Source organism: Paramisgurnus dabryanus, chromosome 11 (assembly GCF_030506205.2).
Source record: "Paramisgurnus dabryanus chromosome 11, PD_genome_1.1, whole genome shotgun sequence".
Classification (NCBI taxonomy): domain Eukaryota; kingdom Metazoa; phylum Chordata; class Actinopteri; order Cypriniformes; family Cobitidae; genus Paramisgurnus; species Paramisgurnus dabryanus.
Window position 1 is genome coordinate 1,458,979 of NC_133347.1, and position 15,834 is coordinate 1,474,812.

General features: G+C 39.7%; 1 protein-coding gene across 1 annotated transcript; it reads left to right on the top strand.

The window, feature by feature from the left end:
- Positions 1 to 1,063: 1,063 nt before the first annotated feature.
- sncaip (synuclein, alpha interacting protein) lies at positions 1,064 to 7,810 on the top strand. The gene is made up of 10 exons (XM_065248059.2): positions 1,064 to 1,200; positions 2,292 to 2,381; positions 2,478 to 2,541; positions 4,066 to 4,823; positions 4,900 to 5,079; positions 5,423 to 5,536; positions 5,603 to 5,728; positions 6,088 to 6,257; positions 6,397 to 6,483; positions 6,837 to 7,810. Exons 2-10 carry the CDS (start codon positions 2,325 to 2,327, stop codon positions 7,723 to 7,725), a joined length of 2,445 nt encoding a protein of 814 aa, XP_065104131.1. The 5' UTR covers positions 1,064 to 1,200; positions 2,292 to 2,324; the 3' UTR covers positions 7,726 to 7,810.
- The last annotated feature ends 8,024 nt before the right edge of the window (positions 7,811 to 15,834 follow it).

Sequence of the window (15,834 nt, forward strand, 5' to 3'; positions counted from 1 at the left end):
GTTTTTTTTCTTCGATCTCGTCTTTCATTTAAAGGGTAGTAGACTCACCTAAATTAGGCAAAAAAAAAAAAGATTTACAAAAACTGAATAAATATTAAGAAAAGGCACAATGTTCACACGACCATGGCTCAGACAAATACTGTGCTTTATTAAATGAAAACACTCAAAATATTATGCATTTCCATTTTAAATATTGTGATCATACAATTCCTTTATGAACGAGCGTCAAGATGATATATTTAGCTCTCGACTCAATTTACGCATTCGGTTACCTGAAACATCAGAGTCTAAAAGGACACACAAAATCATTGTGTCACAATTAAATGAACATAGCAGCAGCACGCGTAAGTTACGCTCGAATCTGTAATGATCGATCAGTGACTATCAGTGCCACATGCCTCAATCAAACAGACCTAAGTTTTACTGAAATGTGTCAGTGTACGAGCAACCAAACGGAGTGGTATGAGCCACTGGACATCGGAAGTGCCACTCGACGAGCCACTAAAAAGTGGCATGAGCCACTGGACACCGGAAGTGCCACTCGACGAGCCACTGGTACGAGCCAATGGAACCCGGAAGTGCCACTAAACATAGTGGCACGTGCCAGTGGCTTCTGTGCGTAAGATGCCATGCCACTTTATGTTAAAACTGCTACTGCACAAGGGGAAAACACAAAGTTTAAGCCTCATCCCTTCACCGGTGTTTGATCAACTGTGTGGTATTTTAAGCAGTGTTTGAAATAGTAAAGTAGTGACATCATGTAAGGTTTGTGTTTAGTGTGATTGTGTGTTTGTAGTTGTGCAGATCTGGGCTAAGGTTTTGCTTCTCGAGTTTCTCATGTAACTGTGTGTTATTTATCATTTTAGTGTGTAAGCAAGCGTAAAATAAATTATTAAAACAAATAATGATTTATGTTTACGAAATATTAAAAATTCTGCATTCAATTAATGTAAGACACTAAGTCTAAGTCTGTCACAAATGTACTTACATAAAATGAATGATTTAGAAATAGTGTCGAATATTATACATTTTAAATTTTCATAAACCTTTTCAGCAGTGTGGGTTAACGTGCGCGTGCGCTCAGGAGTCTTGCGGAGGAGCGCGCGCGCGTGCGTCACATTCTTCCGTTGATCCGCTAATCATCAGAATTACAAAGAGAAAACGCGACAGACAGCAGCGACAGACAGCAGCGAGCAGAAGGTACCTCACAAAAAACATCAGAAAACATAAAGAGACGAGACAGAAGAGAGAATATGAGAGAAATAACCAGATGATGAGAGAACTAAGTGATGCTAATGCTAATGCTAGAAACAAAAGAGACTGGAGGAGAGAGAGAGAGAGAGATGGAGATAGATATAAAAACATCTATAAAGATAGACAGGTCTTTAACACATAGAGAGAAAGACACAGAGAAAGAGAAATAGAGTTTTGCCATTATTTCTATACATCATAATCTCACAAACTAAGAGTTTATTTGTTTTATCCACCATCATCTTTATCGGATTTTTAAACAAATGTAAATATATAGTCGTAATGTTTGTTTATTATAAGTCACATTCAGATGAAGATATGGTGAACTGTCAATCATTCATCATCTAATAACATAACAGAAGTGTCTTCATTAATGACTGAAACATTTATATCAGCTGCTTGTGCTTGATATCAGTCTTGATCTATTCATATAACCACATCATTTTAAATACATAATAAACAACTGAAGAAATGGGATTTTCAGGGTTCCCACAGGTTATGGAATTTTAAACGGTCTTTTCCAGGAATTGTATTTAATTTTTGACCAAGTCATGAAATATCCAGGATTTTGTTTGTCACTTTAAATTTTAGTTGTAATCCGCTTGTTAAATTGTGCTGTAAGGAATGCTGTGTCCGTGTCCAAGCCTCCACTGATTTCAAGTTAGACTATAATCTAAACAGCTGTTTATTGGCACTGTTTATTCATTTCACACATTTTACCACATTTTTCTATAAACTCACGGTGTACACTACATTATTAGAATCTTGTCATCTCATCCATATCGTAAATTCGTCTTTTTAGTCAGGGAATTTGACATTTGACTTAGGGTGGGAACCCTGGATTTCACATCACAACATGTGGGCAAGTACTGAGACAAATATTGTATTAAATTGCCATTTATTTATTTATGAGACGCTAATCAAAGTTTAAGAGAGAAGATGCTGCAGTAGTGTTTCTGTGTTGTTGTTTGTACCGCTGATCTTCATAAACAATCATTCAGGATCTCAGGATGAAAGAGTTTCACTGGGGTTTATTTCAGGGTGGCCCGGCCAGGACAGAATGCTGGCTAAAGATGGACATTCCTGAATACTTGGACCTGGATGAGATTGACTTCACTGATGATTTACCTGTACGTCGTCCACCACATATTAAAGGATTTAGATCTTTCTTTAAATAATTGAATGACAATGAATAAAATTCAACCTTTTCATTTCTTCTGTTTAAGTATTCATCAAAGACCATTCCTGAACTGTGTCGACGACATGATGGCCAGGGTGAAGACAGACAAGGTTTGTGATCATTTAACCGTTAGCTTATGTTTGTCTGCTTCACTCTGCAGCTCATTATATTAGCTCACATTAGTAAACATGTTGGGATCATACATCTGGACTGTGACATCACAGTTGGTGTTATGTTGTGATTGGTCTGTTTTTGCATGCATAAAGGAGGAAACAATCATGTTTGAGGCTCATAATGTGTAATATTGTAATTACCATATATTGAAGTCTTATTATTCATCTATGCCTACATAAATACAGTTTTTATTCTCTCTGCCAATGGGGTAAAAAAAATATCTTGAACTTTTTTCTTAAACACTTAAATTAAAACAAAATCAAGAAAAACATTCTTGCCTGTTTTAAGCACAAATTCACTTAAATTGTATATTTTTTTTTTTTGTCTAAAAACTAGACTTATTTTTATAGGTCATTTTTCTCATCAAGAAAATCCATCTTGATTTAAGATTTTTTAGATATTTGTACTGAAAACAAAAATACTAAGTAAGAAAGTCATTTTTTGCAGTGTGTAGGGAGTATTTTCATAGTGTCACATTGTATATTATTTCAGATGACTTTGAAGAAAACTATAAAAAAAGCAATTGGGTGACTCTTTCAAAATCCAGATTTAGAAGGTGTCCAGCATCAGAATTTTTAAAAAGCCCTTGAAGCCATTTTTGCACATATAAGATTAAGGTCTGAACTTACAATAACCATTATTTTTAGAGGATTTAAAAATATTTTCTCCAGAATTATTTAAATTTTTTAGATTATCATTATTAAAAATGATCATTACCGCAACATGATATTACATTAAATATATGCATTAACAAACTCATGTTTCGTTAATGAAACTAAAAAGTCACTATGACAAACAAAATTTCAACTTTATCTGGAGAGTCATCTTGAGTGTCACAGTCAATTCTGTCCCTTCCAAACAATGATTGAAAAGTGTTGCGGAGGATGAGAGAATTGGTTTTTACATTTATATTCCTTACTATTGTCTCTACATTTACCAATGATCACCAAATAGCACATGTTTCGTTACTGTAAATGTTTATAGTATAACATGCACTGAAGCTTTTTATATTTTATAATTTAAATATTTCAATGTCAAAGAACCCAAATCCAGTCATGGACACATTGTGGTAATGAAAATGTTCCCCTTAAATGTGGAAAAAACATTTATGATGTTTTGTATGATGTCATTTGAAATCATGTTCAAAATAGTACATGAAGAGATGTTTGTAACTGTATGCTTCTTATTTTGATACTCTTACTTTGCATTTACTTTTTTTTATCAAAATGTTTCATGACACCTCATAAGTCTAATTTCGTAAGAATCACCCAATTATATTCAACCCACCAAAGTGCCTAGTGGGAGTGTCTGTCTTACCTGCAACAGATGATATCTACCCGTATTTGGATTTGGTGGGTGTTAAAGTCAGCCCTGATCACTAGTCTAATATTCTAGCACACAACTGTCCTGCGTACACTAGATAAGTTTAACAGGACTAAAATCCACAAGTTACCTTTCAGCTCCAGCGATCAACTGGGCTCGGAGCGCGTCTTCGCATAGCGGAGCGGGGCTCAAACCCACCGGCATCGCCGATGTGTACAGCAAATTCAGACCCGTCAAACGCGTGTCTCCGCTCAAACACCAGCCAGAGGTCTCGGACACCGAAGCCGACGGTAAGAACGCCGAGCGGCATGTGGACGGGCAGAAAGAGGATGCCTCTGTTTCTCCAGGTGACGGACAGGGACTCAAGAGCAAAGCCTGTGGGACCGGAGCTCCGTTTGGAGATCTAGAACATTACGACCTGGATATGGATGAGATCCTGGATGTGCCGTACATTAAATCCAGCCAGCAGATGGCCACTCTTCCACGGGTTGCTTCAGAGAAGAGGACGTCCGGCAGCGGGTCCAGCGATAGGTGTCAGACCCTGAAAGGTTCATCGCTCACCCACGCCGAGAGCCTCGGAGGGACCTCGTTCTGCGTGCTGTCCCCCGTCAGCTGGCCTGACATGAGAAAGTCCAAGTCCATGGACCCGGAGTATCTGAGCGGATGCGACCACTCGGCCAGCTCGCTCCACGGCTCTGACGCAGAAAGACTCTTCGCCGACACGCACGCTCATAAAGCCGGCACTCCGAGCGATTCTCAGGGACACCCGGCAATGTTCCCTCTTCACGCAGGCAAGACCTGGACCGGATCAAGAGCATTCGGAGAGTTTGATGAAGAAACCAAGAAAACTCAAAACATCATGAACGTGGTCAGAGAGGGACAGATCTCACTATTGGTAAGAACAGCACGTAACTGTTTAAAGTGTTTAAAATGAGCATAACGAAATCAAATAACTGCAATGATTTGCGCAGCCTCACTTTGCGGCTGAGAATCTTGAGCGCATCAGAGACGAGGAGGGAAACAATCTGCTGCACATCTCTGCCGCTCACGGTCACGCAGACTGTCTGCAACATCTCACCTCTCTCATGGGAGAAGACTGTCTGAACGAACGCAACCTTCAACAGCTCACGCCCGCTGGACTCGGGGTCAAGGTATGTCTGCCCATAACCGTCTGGGATTGTAGAGAACATCTTAAGTGTTGAGCCCTGATTCTAGGTTCATGACAAACAGTTAATCAGTCAAAGCAGTTAGTCATTAAGTGTTTCTGGAGCTCAATTTTTAGAGAATTCAGTTTATTTGTAATTTATGGGTTCAAACCCCAGAATCACACAAACTAATAGAAAAAAACGTATTGATTGAATGCACTGTAAGTTGCTTTAGTTAAATGCGTCTTATCTTTATAGTTTATAGTTAAAGTGTCATCATTTGTGCTGGTCTGTATGAATCCTGTTTGAAACTTTTCAGTGACAGTGTTGTGTTAATGTTTGTGTGTAGAATGGTTGTCTAGAATGTGTGCGCTGGATGGTGAGTGAAACTGAAGCGATCGCTGAACTCAGCTGCTCCAGAGAACATCCCAGTCTTATTCACTACGCCGCTCGCTACGGACAGGTGAGGACTCGAGTCATTCTCTGCCCCGGCGGCCTGATGACGTGACTAAATGTGTGTTTGCCACAGGAACGTGTGCTGCTGTGGCTGTTACAGTTCATGCAGGAGCAGGGCATCTCTCTGGACGAGGTGGATCAGAGCGGAAACACTGCGGTTCATGTGGCGGCTCAGCACGGTCATTTGAGCTGCGTTCAGGTGCTTCTTCTCTCATGTAATCCCTCTCTCTCTCTCTCTCTCTCTCTCTCTCTCTCTCTCTCTCTCTCTATCTCTCTCTCTCTCGCTCTGGAAACACACAGCAGGGCAATAAAGACAGGAAGTCGCTCTCCATCCGGTTTCCTGTTGCCACAGTGAAGGGGCAGTCTGATTTGTTCAGAAAGGCTGAACATGTTTTAGTTATAAACCACTAAATCTGTCTTACAATCTACACTTGAATGTCTTTCTTGTAACGTTAGTCAAGGTTTGTCACAGCAAAACATTTATACTTCAGTCACGTCTGTCAAACAGTAATGTAACAGATATGATATGCTTGTGTTGTGTTGTGTTGTGTGTCTCAGACGCTGGTGGAGTACGGGTCGAATGTGACTGTGCACAACCAGCATGGCGAGCGGCCGTCCCAGTGTGCTGAGCATCAGGGTCATGTGACCTGCTCGCGGTACCTGGTGGTGGTGGAGACGTGCATCTCACTGGCTTCACAAGTGGTCAAACTCACCAAACAGCTGCACGAGTAAGATTCAAGAGTCAGATCATATTAATACAGAAGTGTGGCTTCTGCAGTCTCTTATCTTCAGTCACCGTCTCTGACTGGAATGGATTTATTTTCTAAATGGTGAATGACTGACATTGGTTTTTTTTACACATCACAGACAAACCACAGCACGTGTAGCTCTGCAGAATCAACTGCAACTTATTTTACAAACTCAAGAAGCAAACGGGCGGCCACGATCACCAAGGTCTGGTAAAATCATCACAGGATGAAGCTCTTGAAGATAGTTGAGCAGAGCTGTAACATAGACGGTAGTTTCCTAGACAGTGTTTAGATTAATCCAGGACTAGGCCTTAGTTATGTTAAAACATTTAAGGAGTTTTTCACAGACATACCTTACAAAAAACAATACTGGTGTGCATCTTGAGACGAAACAATGACACTGAAAGGCAGCACAAACAGGCATTTTAGTCTGGGACTAGGATAAACCCTGTCTGGGAAACCACCGCTTAGTCTGTGGAAGATTTTTATTGTTTTGATAAAATGAGAAAAATAATCCTAATAATGTAACGTGTAAATGTGTTTCTCTCTCTCTCTCAGCTCTCATGTTATTCCCGCAGAGCCGTGGTCAGAAATGAGTTTGACGGCTGAAGTGGCTGCAGATAACGGTCAATGGATCCTCAAGCAGAAACAGGTGGAGTCAGACGCTGTCTTGCGGAAAATGTTGGGGAGAGAAAAACCCACACTTGAGTTCCAGGAGGGGCCGATTGAAGGAGCCGGTCGGGTGGAGTCAGGGACGGGGCCTGGAGCAGGACCCATGAGGAGGCTGGGCGCTGCGGAGAAGCGGGAGCTCAAGCTCGCTCGCCTCAAACAGATAATGCAGCGCTCGCTCAGTGAGTCCGACAGCGACGCGTTCCCACCGGATGAGTCCAAACACTCCAGACCCGACCGGCCCACCCAGCTGCCCATTGCGGAGGCAGACGAACTTCATTTAATGACGAAACAGAAGCAGAGCTCGAGCGGTGAGCGCAAGTTCTGCTTCGCGCACAGGACTTCCAAATCTATGGATGTTTGCGACCCATCCCCGTCGTCGGACTGCAGCGATCCTGAATCTAAACCTGATGGGGTGAGCGAATTTCCTGATGGGCAAAAGGTAACCACGAGCCCTAAGAGCGCTCTTAAATCACCATCCTCTCGCAGAAAGACCTCACAGAACCTCAAGCTGAGGGTCACGTTCGACGAGCCGCCGCGCAAAGACACGGCCGCGGGCGACGTGAAAGTCTCGTCCGGCAAAGAAAAGACGGAATCGGGGAAACGTGCGTTCGGGACCTTCCGCTCAATAATGGAAAGTCTGAGCGGGAACCAAAACAGCAACAATAATAACACTCAGACGAGCGGTGCCGGCAAACACTCGGCCGGCGCTCCGACACCGAGTCTGTCTGGAAAAAAGAGCGAATCCAAGAGCAAACACAAGACGGGTGCGGTATAGAGATCACTGCTGTAACCTGATGAATGAATATGAATCTGTCTGTCATTATTAAAGGGATACTTCACCGATTTAGCATTCAGCTTTGTATCTGTAGAAACCCGGCAGTATTACTGAATGACCATGTTTCCCTCCATCATTTCCCCCTGAGAGGAGAGATATCTGCATTTTGGTTCTGCAAAAAAGTCCTCAGATGATGCAAAAATCGTCATATTACATCATCGGAGGACTTTTTTGCAGAACCAAAATGCAGATATCTCTCCTCTCAGGGGGAAATGAGGGAGGGAAACATGGTCATTCAGTAATTCTGCCGGGTTTCTACAGATACAAAGCTGAATGCTAAATCGGTGAAGTATCCCTTTAAGATCACACTGCAGATTCATCATGACAGTGAAATCAGCTGCTTGTTCAATCCTCTTTGGACCGTTGTAAATAAGAAATAAAAATTACTTTCTTAGAGGAGAAATTATTTTAAATGCCAATTTTGGATGAGTACTTTTGCAATACTGTGATTTTCTACAGGCTCAGTATTAATCTTAATCAAGCAGAAGCAGTATTGTTTAGTTAACGCTGGGTTAGTTGTTGATCAGTCAGATTTGTTATTCCAGCAGTGACACGAGTGCAAACTTCTGTATTTCTGTTCCATTAGTTTTGATTTTTTCCCATAATTCACTGCAATTTTACCACAAATAGATTTATATGTAATCTGTACTGTAAGTGAGTCAATGTTTGATTTATTATTTAAGGAAACTTTAACCTGTTTCAATCATTGTACTTACATTTGGATATTAAAATAAAAACTTTTAACTCTTCAACTACTCTTCTAAAGATATGTAAAGTTGTATGAAGTAAAAATGAACTTACCAGTAGTTATTCAAACATAAAAGTGTGTGTCTGTGTGTGTGTGTGTGTGTGTCTGTCTGTCTGTCTGTCTCTATCTGTTTGTGAGTCTGTGTGTGTCCGTATGGAGCAGGCCCTATGTTTCAGCATGCAATGATGAGATTTGCGGATTAATTTGCAAATGTTAACATTCGAGTGCTTTCAAACAAGTCAAGCACAAGCAGAGGCTCAAATAATTGTTTTCTCTATCAAAGTCTCTGCTCTTGACAGGACGCGTAAAATAATCTCAAAATACCACAGGGTTCTCAAGTATTCTTAAGTCAGTGGTTCTCAAACTGGGGGACCTGAGATGGTGCAAGGGGGGCCCCAGTTTAATGACATTTTTATAAAAACATTTTATAATGGTTTTATTTCAGAATTTATCATTAATTCTGTGTAATTAAACCCCAGAAAAATAAGGCTACTAACCAACCCCATTACATTGTATAATTTAATATGTTTTGATAAATTCAAACTTTAAGTTTTGTAATGTTTTATGTTATACATTTTCTTTGGGGGTCCACGAAGGGATCCATTGCACACAACACAAGGGTGCCGCATGCTGAAATCTTAAAGGGATAGTTCACCCAAAAATGAATATTCTGTCATCATTTTGTTTCATGTTGTTTTAAATCTGTATGAATTTTTTTCTGATGAACACAAAAGATATTTTGAGAAATTATGATAAACACACAGCATATAATGTCCATTGACTTCCATAGTAGGAATAAAATACAGTGAGGAAAATAAGTATTTAAACACCCTGCTGTTTTGCAAGTTAATGGAGGGGTCTGAAATTGTCATCGTAGGTGCATGTCCACTGTGAGGGATATCATCTAAAACAAAAACAATATATGATTTGTTTTAACTATTTATTTGTATGATACAGCTGCAAGTAAGTATTTGAACACCTGTCTATCAGCTAGATTTCTGACACTCAAAGGTCTGTTATGCTATGTTTACACGTGGGCTGTTATTTTCATAAACGGACATTTCAACCTCTCCGGTTTCAAAAATAATATCGTGCACACATGTCAGTTTTCAGAAAAGTGTTTATTTACACGTACCCGTGAATATATGCCGTCAAGAGAAGCTCAAGCCCACGTAAGCCAATCACCGGCAGCGCTGGTGGTGACGCGAACTGGTTTTTCATGTTGGAGGGAGGAGTTGTTGCAGTAGGTGATCGATGACGTCAAAGTACCGCGAGAGCGAGTTGAGGAATCATACGTAGAGGTCTAATTTCGAATCTCTCTCGCGGTACTTTGACATCATCGGTTTGTCGGTTCTTGCAGCGCCGCATGAAGTCAAACACGCGCAAGATTGCTGACCTCCGAGCACTCGTCTCTGCTCCTCGACATAATGGAGCAGCTGTATTTGCAAATACAAACATACGAAACGAGTTTGCACGAACATAAATGTGATCTTGGAAGCGTTCAGAGTAGCAGTCACATGTAAACATGGGTCGCACTTTTGACGTAGGTGCGAGCTCTGGCGCATACTCTGTGACGTTGCCTGCTTAAACATCCGTTTGTCTCACTTTACATGCAACCGTGCAACCGAAGATTTTCAAGATCTCCACTCTGGCCGGAGTTCTTAGAAACAATCGGTTTCAGAGGCGAGTTCTCCGTTTGCGTGTAAACGAGGGGCACAAACGAAGGTAAATCTCTCAGTTTTTAAAAATAACCATGTACGTGTAAACAGAGCCTTAGTCTGCCTTTAAAATGTCCACCTCCACTCCATTTATTATCCTAAATTAGATGCACCTGTTTGAGGTTATTAGCTGTATAAAGACACCTGTCCACCCCATACAAGCAGGAAGAATCCAACTACTAACATGGCCAAGATCAAAGACACTAGAGACAAAACTGTACACCTCCACAAGGCTGGAAAGGGCTACAGGGAAATTGACAAGCGGCTTGGTGAAAAAGGTCCACTGTTGAAGCAATCATTACAAAATGTAAAAAGCTAAACATGACTGTCAATCTCCCTTGGACTGGGGCTCCATGCAAGATCTCACCTCCTCGTGGGGTCTCAATGATCCTAAGAAAGGTGAGAAATCAGCCCAGAACTACACGGGAGGAGCTGGTCAATGACCTGAAAATAAAGGGAACCATTGTTTCCAAGGTTACTTTTGGTAATACATTAAGACGTCATGGTTTGAAATCATGCATGGCACGGAAGGTTCCCCTGCTTAAACCAGCACATGTCCAGGCCCGTCTTAAGTTTGCCTATGATCATTTGGATGATCCAGAGGAGTCATGGGAGAAAGTCATGTGGTCAGATGAGACCAAAATAGAACTTTCTGGTCATAATTCCACTAAACGTGTTTGTTTGGAGGAAGAAGAATGATGAGTACCATCCCAACTGTGAAGCATGGGGGTGGTAGCATTATGCTTTAGGGTGTTTTTTCTGCACATGGGACAGGGCGACTGCACTGTATTAAAGAGGGGATGACCAGGGATTTTGGGGAACAACCTCCTTCCCTCAGTTAGAGCACTGAAGATGGGTCAAGGCTGGGTCTTCCAACATGACAGTGACCCGAAGCACACAGCCAGGATAACCAAGGAGTGGCTCTGTAAGAAGCATATCAAGGTTCTGGTGTGGCCTAGCCAGTCTCCGGACCTAAACCCAATAGAGAATCTTTGGTGGGAGCTCAAACTCAGTGTTTCTCAGGTGTTCAAATACTTATTTGCAACTGTATCATACAAATAAATAGTTTAAAAAATCATAAATTATAATTTCTGGATTTTTTTAGATTATGTCTCTCACAGTGGACATGCACCTACAATGACAATTTCAGACCCCTCCATGATTTCTAAATGGGAGAACTTGCAAAATAGCAGAGTGTTCAAATACTTATTTTCCTCACTGTATGATGGAATTTAATGGGTACCATCAACTTGGTGTGCTTTCCATCATTCATCAAAATATTTTCTTCATCATTTATCACAATACATGCAAAATATTTTTTTCCTTAGGTCGTACGTGCTCCTGTAACTTAATTAAGCTTCATGAGTTAATCAAACAACAGAGTGAAAATCACTTCTGTCATTTGTAGCTTTACAAATTATACTTTGTTCTTTGTTTATTTATGCTTTATTTTTTTAATTTGTTGTTATTTTATTTTACCCTCAGCTCACCCCGTGTTTTGCTTATCGTGATCTATTCGTGCGCGCGCGCGTGAGAGAGTCTGTGTGTGTGCGCGTGTGTGACAGAGAGAGAGAGAGTCTGCGTATGTGTGTGTGTGTGTGTGTGTGTGTGTGTGTTTGTTTGGGTGTGGGAGATTTGTGTGTACGTGTGTGTGTGTGTGTGTGTGTGTGTGTGTGTGTGTGTGTGTGTGTGTGTGTGTGTGTGTGTGTGTGTGTGTGTGTGTGTGTGTGTGTGTGTGTGTAGCATGAGAATGTGAAGTTGAGCGCATGATCTGACAGGAGGAGACTCGTCTATAGATTTTTGTGTCCATTGTTTTGCTTTATTTGTGTTCGCTTTACTCAGTCAATCAAATATAATTGACACCGCTGCGGCTGCGCGTGACAGCAGTTAATGCCGCGGGAAAGTTTCTCCGGTTAACGGACGCTATTAAAGGTTTCTGTCAGACCGGTGACAGTTTACCGGCCGTCAACGGCATTAATTGATGTAATGACACAGATGAGGGATAATAATATAATCAACCTTTCAAAACAGCTTTCATTAGGCGACTTCTGTTCGGGCTTCATCACAATAATAAGAGATTCACTCGTGCTAAAGAAAACGGATTGTAAAGTCTGATTATGATTTTATTTTGTCAATATTCATGAATGTGTTGTGTTGAGATGATGATGATGATGATGATGATGCTGTTCCGGACCACGAGAGGGAGACAAAGCTGCAGAGAAAAAAAAAACCCTAAATAACCCAAACAAACAAACAACAACCTTCATCAGACAAAAGGTAAACTCATACTAATTATTACTAAACTGAATAATATAAAGATTTAAATGTAAACATTATGTTGAAAGTTAAAATTGAGCTAAAGAAATATTTATTCTACTTTAAAGTCATCATAAATAATATCCATCCTTTTAATAATACTGTGATTTACTGTGATAATAATAAGCGTAAGCATAAAATGAGAAGTGCAACAAAATTGACAAAACAAAACAAGATATAACTTAAAGCGATAAAGTGATGTTTTAATAAAGTATTTAGAGAGAGAAACATCCTTCATCAGTTCAGGACAAGAAGCAGAAATGTAGCTCATGTCAGTCAATCTGGTGGCTGTCTTTGACCTTTGACCTCCTGTCAGGTTTCTTGCCCTTAGAAATAGTTCATATAAAGACAGCTGACAGCCTTTGTTTTGTTATATAACGATCCCACTTTAAAGTATTTCTCTAGGCTATATAATATAAGGGCCACAGAGGAACCACTTTATGGTGCCATCCCTGTTTTGATATCTTGTTTGTGTCAAATAAACATCAATCCACATTCAGCATACAGTACACACACTAACTACAGGTCATCTGTTACCTGGTCAAGAGAATTAATGTCCTGTGAAATGAGAGAATGATATGTGTCATAGGTTTGAACCCAGGGAACACACATCACGTACTGAAAATGAATCAAATGTACATCTTGTGAAGTCGCTTTGGATTAAAGCATGAATGTAAATAAAGTGCAGAGACTCGAACCTGTGTGACAAAAGAACTGTGACATAATTCTTATTTCAATCTGAGCATCATACACTGAAATAAAAACTTGTGGACCCTGCTTGCACATGATTGAATTAAGTTTTCTTAAAATGAAATTGACGTTAATCAACATTAGTTTAATTTGAAGAAAACTTGATTCAATCATTATTGAATTACATGGATCCAACAAGTAAAAAAAAAATGTTTAAGAAAATTTTATTGAATCATGTTCAACCAGTGTTTAGTTTTCCTCTAAATAATAATAATAATAATAATAATACACCAGCGTGCACTAGTTTATTACGTATAGAGACAGATAGCCCTTCATTAAATGAGAGAAATCATTTAGTTCATGTCATGACACTTTTATAATAACCATAAACATTGAGATATATTTATACTGCACATATTGTGTTTAAAGACACAACACACGACTGACAGATCATCAGACTGTTTCACTGCATGGGTCACACTGACCTCTAGTTTTGCTTTATGCCACTCTCAGATCCAATAACTGCTTTGAGAACAAACACCAAGATTTCTCCAAATCAAATATTTGGATATTGAAATGGAGTCTGAGGAATGTCATTTTACTCTCCCGGTGTTTCTCTGCGTGAACCTGCTGAAGAATTCATCTGAAAGACATTATTACGTGCAGGAATCTTGCATTGTTTTCTTTCATTTATATAGGGTCGAGATGTTTAATCTTAACTTTTGATGTGGCTGAATCTGAAAAATGTTTTAACTCAAACAAAGCATTCATTTGTTGAATCAAACAAGCATGCAACTGCTTTATACAGTATTTATCATCACATTTTGATCTGTGGCTTTCTTGTCCTTCTTTCCAGCGTTTGATGTCGGTGTTTGCCGGAGCTCTCGAGTGTCGGCTGGTTATTCATTGGTAAGCAGTGTTTCTTTTAACCCGTTTCATTGATCTCAGGGTTTCTCCCATTAAAGCATCCGTGCGTCTCAGGCGGCTGGAGTCTCGTGGTGCTGGTGAAAACCTCTGGAGAGCTGCAGCATCATTTCTTCTCGTGTTCCTCCATCCACCTTATTTGTTGTAAATAGCAGCTCATTACAGGCGCTCGGACATGAGGCGTTCTGTCACGGCTCGATGACAGCTCAGGTTGTTTGTAATTCGGTGTTGTACACCAGGAGATAAAAGTCCCCTAGGAACCTGCTGTGAGTTCTCAGTGCTTCAGATGTAGATGAACTGTGAAGTGTGTGCAGATCTGTCCTTCATCAGTGAGTTTTCACATCAGATGGGATAGATTCAATCATTTTCTAACTAAAACTAGGACTAAACTTAAGATAACTCACCCTTGGCCTGGGGTTCTTGACTGTGTCCCGTTTGACTGTGATGTTGACAGAGGACATTTTAAAAGTTAACCTTACAGTTAATATATATATATTACGACATTAATTATTGAATTATTATTAAATAAATAAAATGTAGATTTCTGTATTTATCCATAGGCCTACATTTATTGATTTATTGTTTTTGCAGGTTTTATTCTCAATCGTTTTTAGATGAGCAGAGCTGTCAATGACAAAGAAATGACTGAACTCCAGGAAAATACACATTTTTATATTAAATGTAAGTTATATTGATGTCAAATCTCGTTTAAGATCATAGTTTATCAGCTAATAAATGTGATAGATGTGAAATGACAGGGCATGATCAGGAAACATAACGAATATTTCTTGAATGCACTTTGTTAAAGGTGCAGTGTGTAATTTTAAAAGGATCTCTTGACATAAATGCAAAATAATATTCAAAACTATATTATCAGCGGTGTATAAAAACCTGTATCATAATGAACCGTTATGTGTTTATTACGTTATAATGAGACGTTTTTATCTACATACACCAAGGGTCCCCTTACGTGGAAATCACCATTTTGTGTATGGAAACCATGTTTCTACAGAAGCCCTTAACGGACAAACTTTTTTTTACTAAGTTGTTTCCGTCTATGACATGTTTTCCCGGTGGCGGCTACTGTAGCTTCTCTATGCGTTTCAAAAGCGAGGGGTGAGCAGTGGACTAAGTGGTTGCAATTCGCAACCTCACCACCAGATGTCGCTAAAATTTACACACTGCACCTTTAATGGTTTCATTAACAATAATGGGAGTGCACAAAAATCAGCCGCAGTTAAGTTCCTATCTAGATACTCTCCCAAAAAATCTGCTCTCACTTTTAATGCCCCAAACTACGCCGTCCTGTCTAGTTGGCTGCCAGTTTATGTTTTAAAAAAACATAAAAACATCATTACAAACAGGCATCATTTTGAAGAACAAAATTGTTTAAACATAAAACAGACGACATTCACAAGACGACAAATGCAGTATTTTACACAACTTTTCGACTTCATTTAAAAAGTAAAAAACCTTGTCTAAAGGAGGTAAATAATTTATTTTACATTTAATGTTATGACTGAAGGATCCTACCTTAGATCCTCACGTGCAGAATGTTTTTATTATTGTGTTTTTTTATCTTTAATCATTTATTTACATAATCATCATAATCATTTTATAATCATTAGTTTTTATCCATTTAATTATTGTATT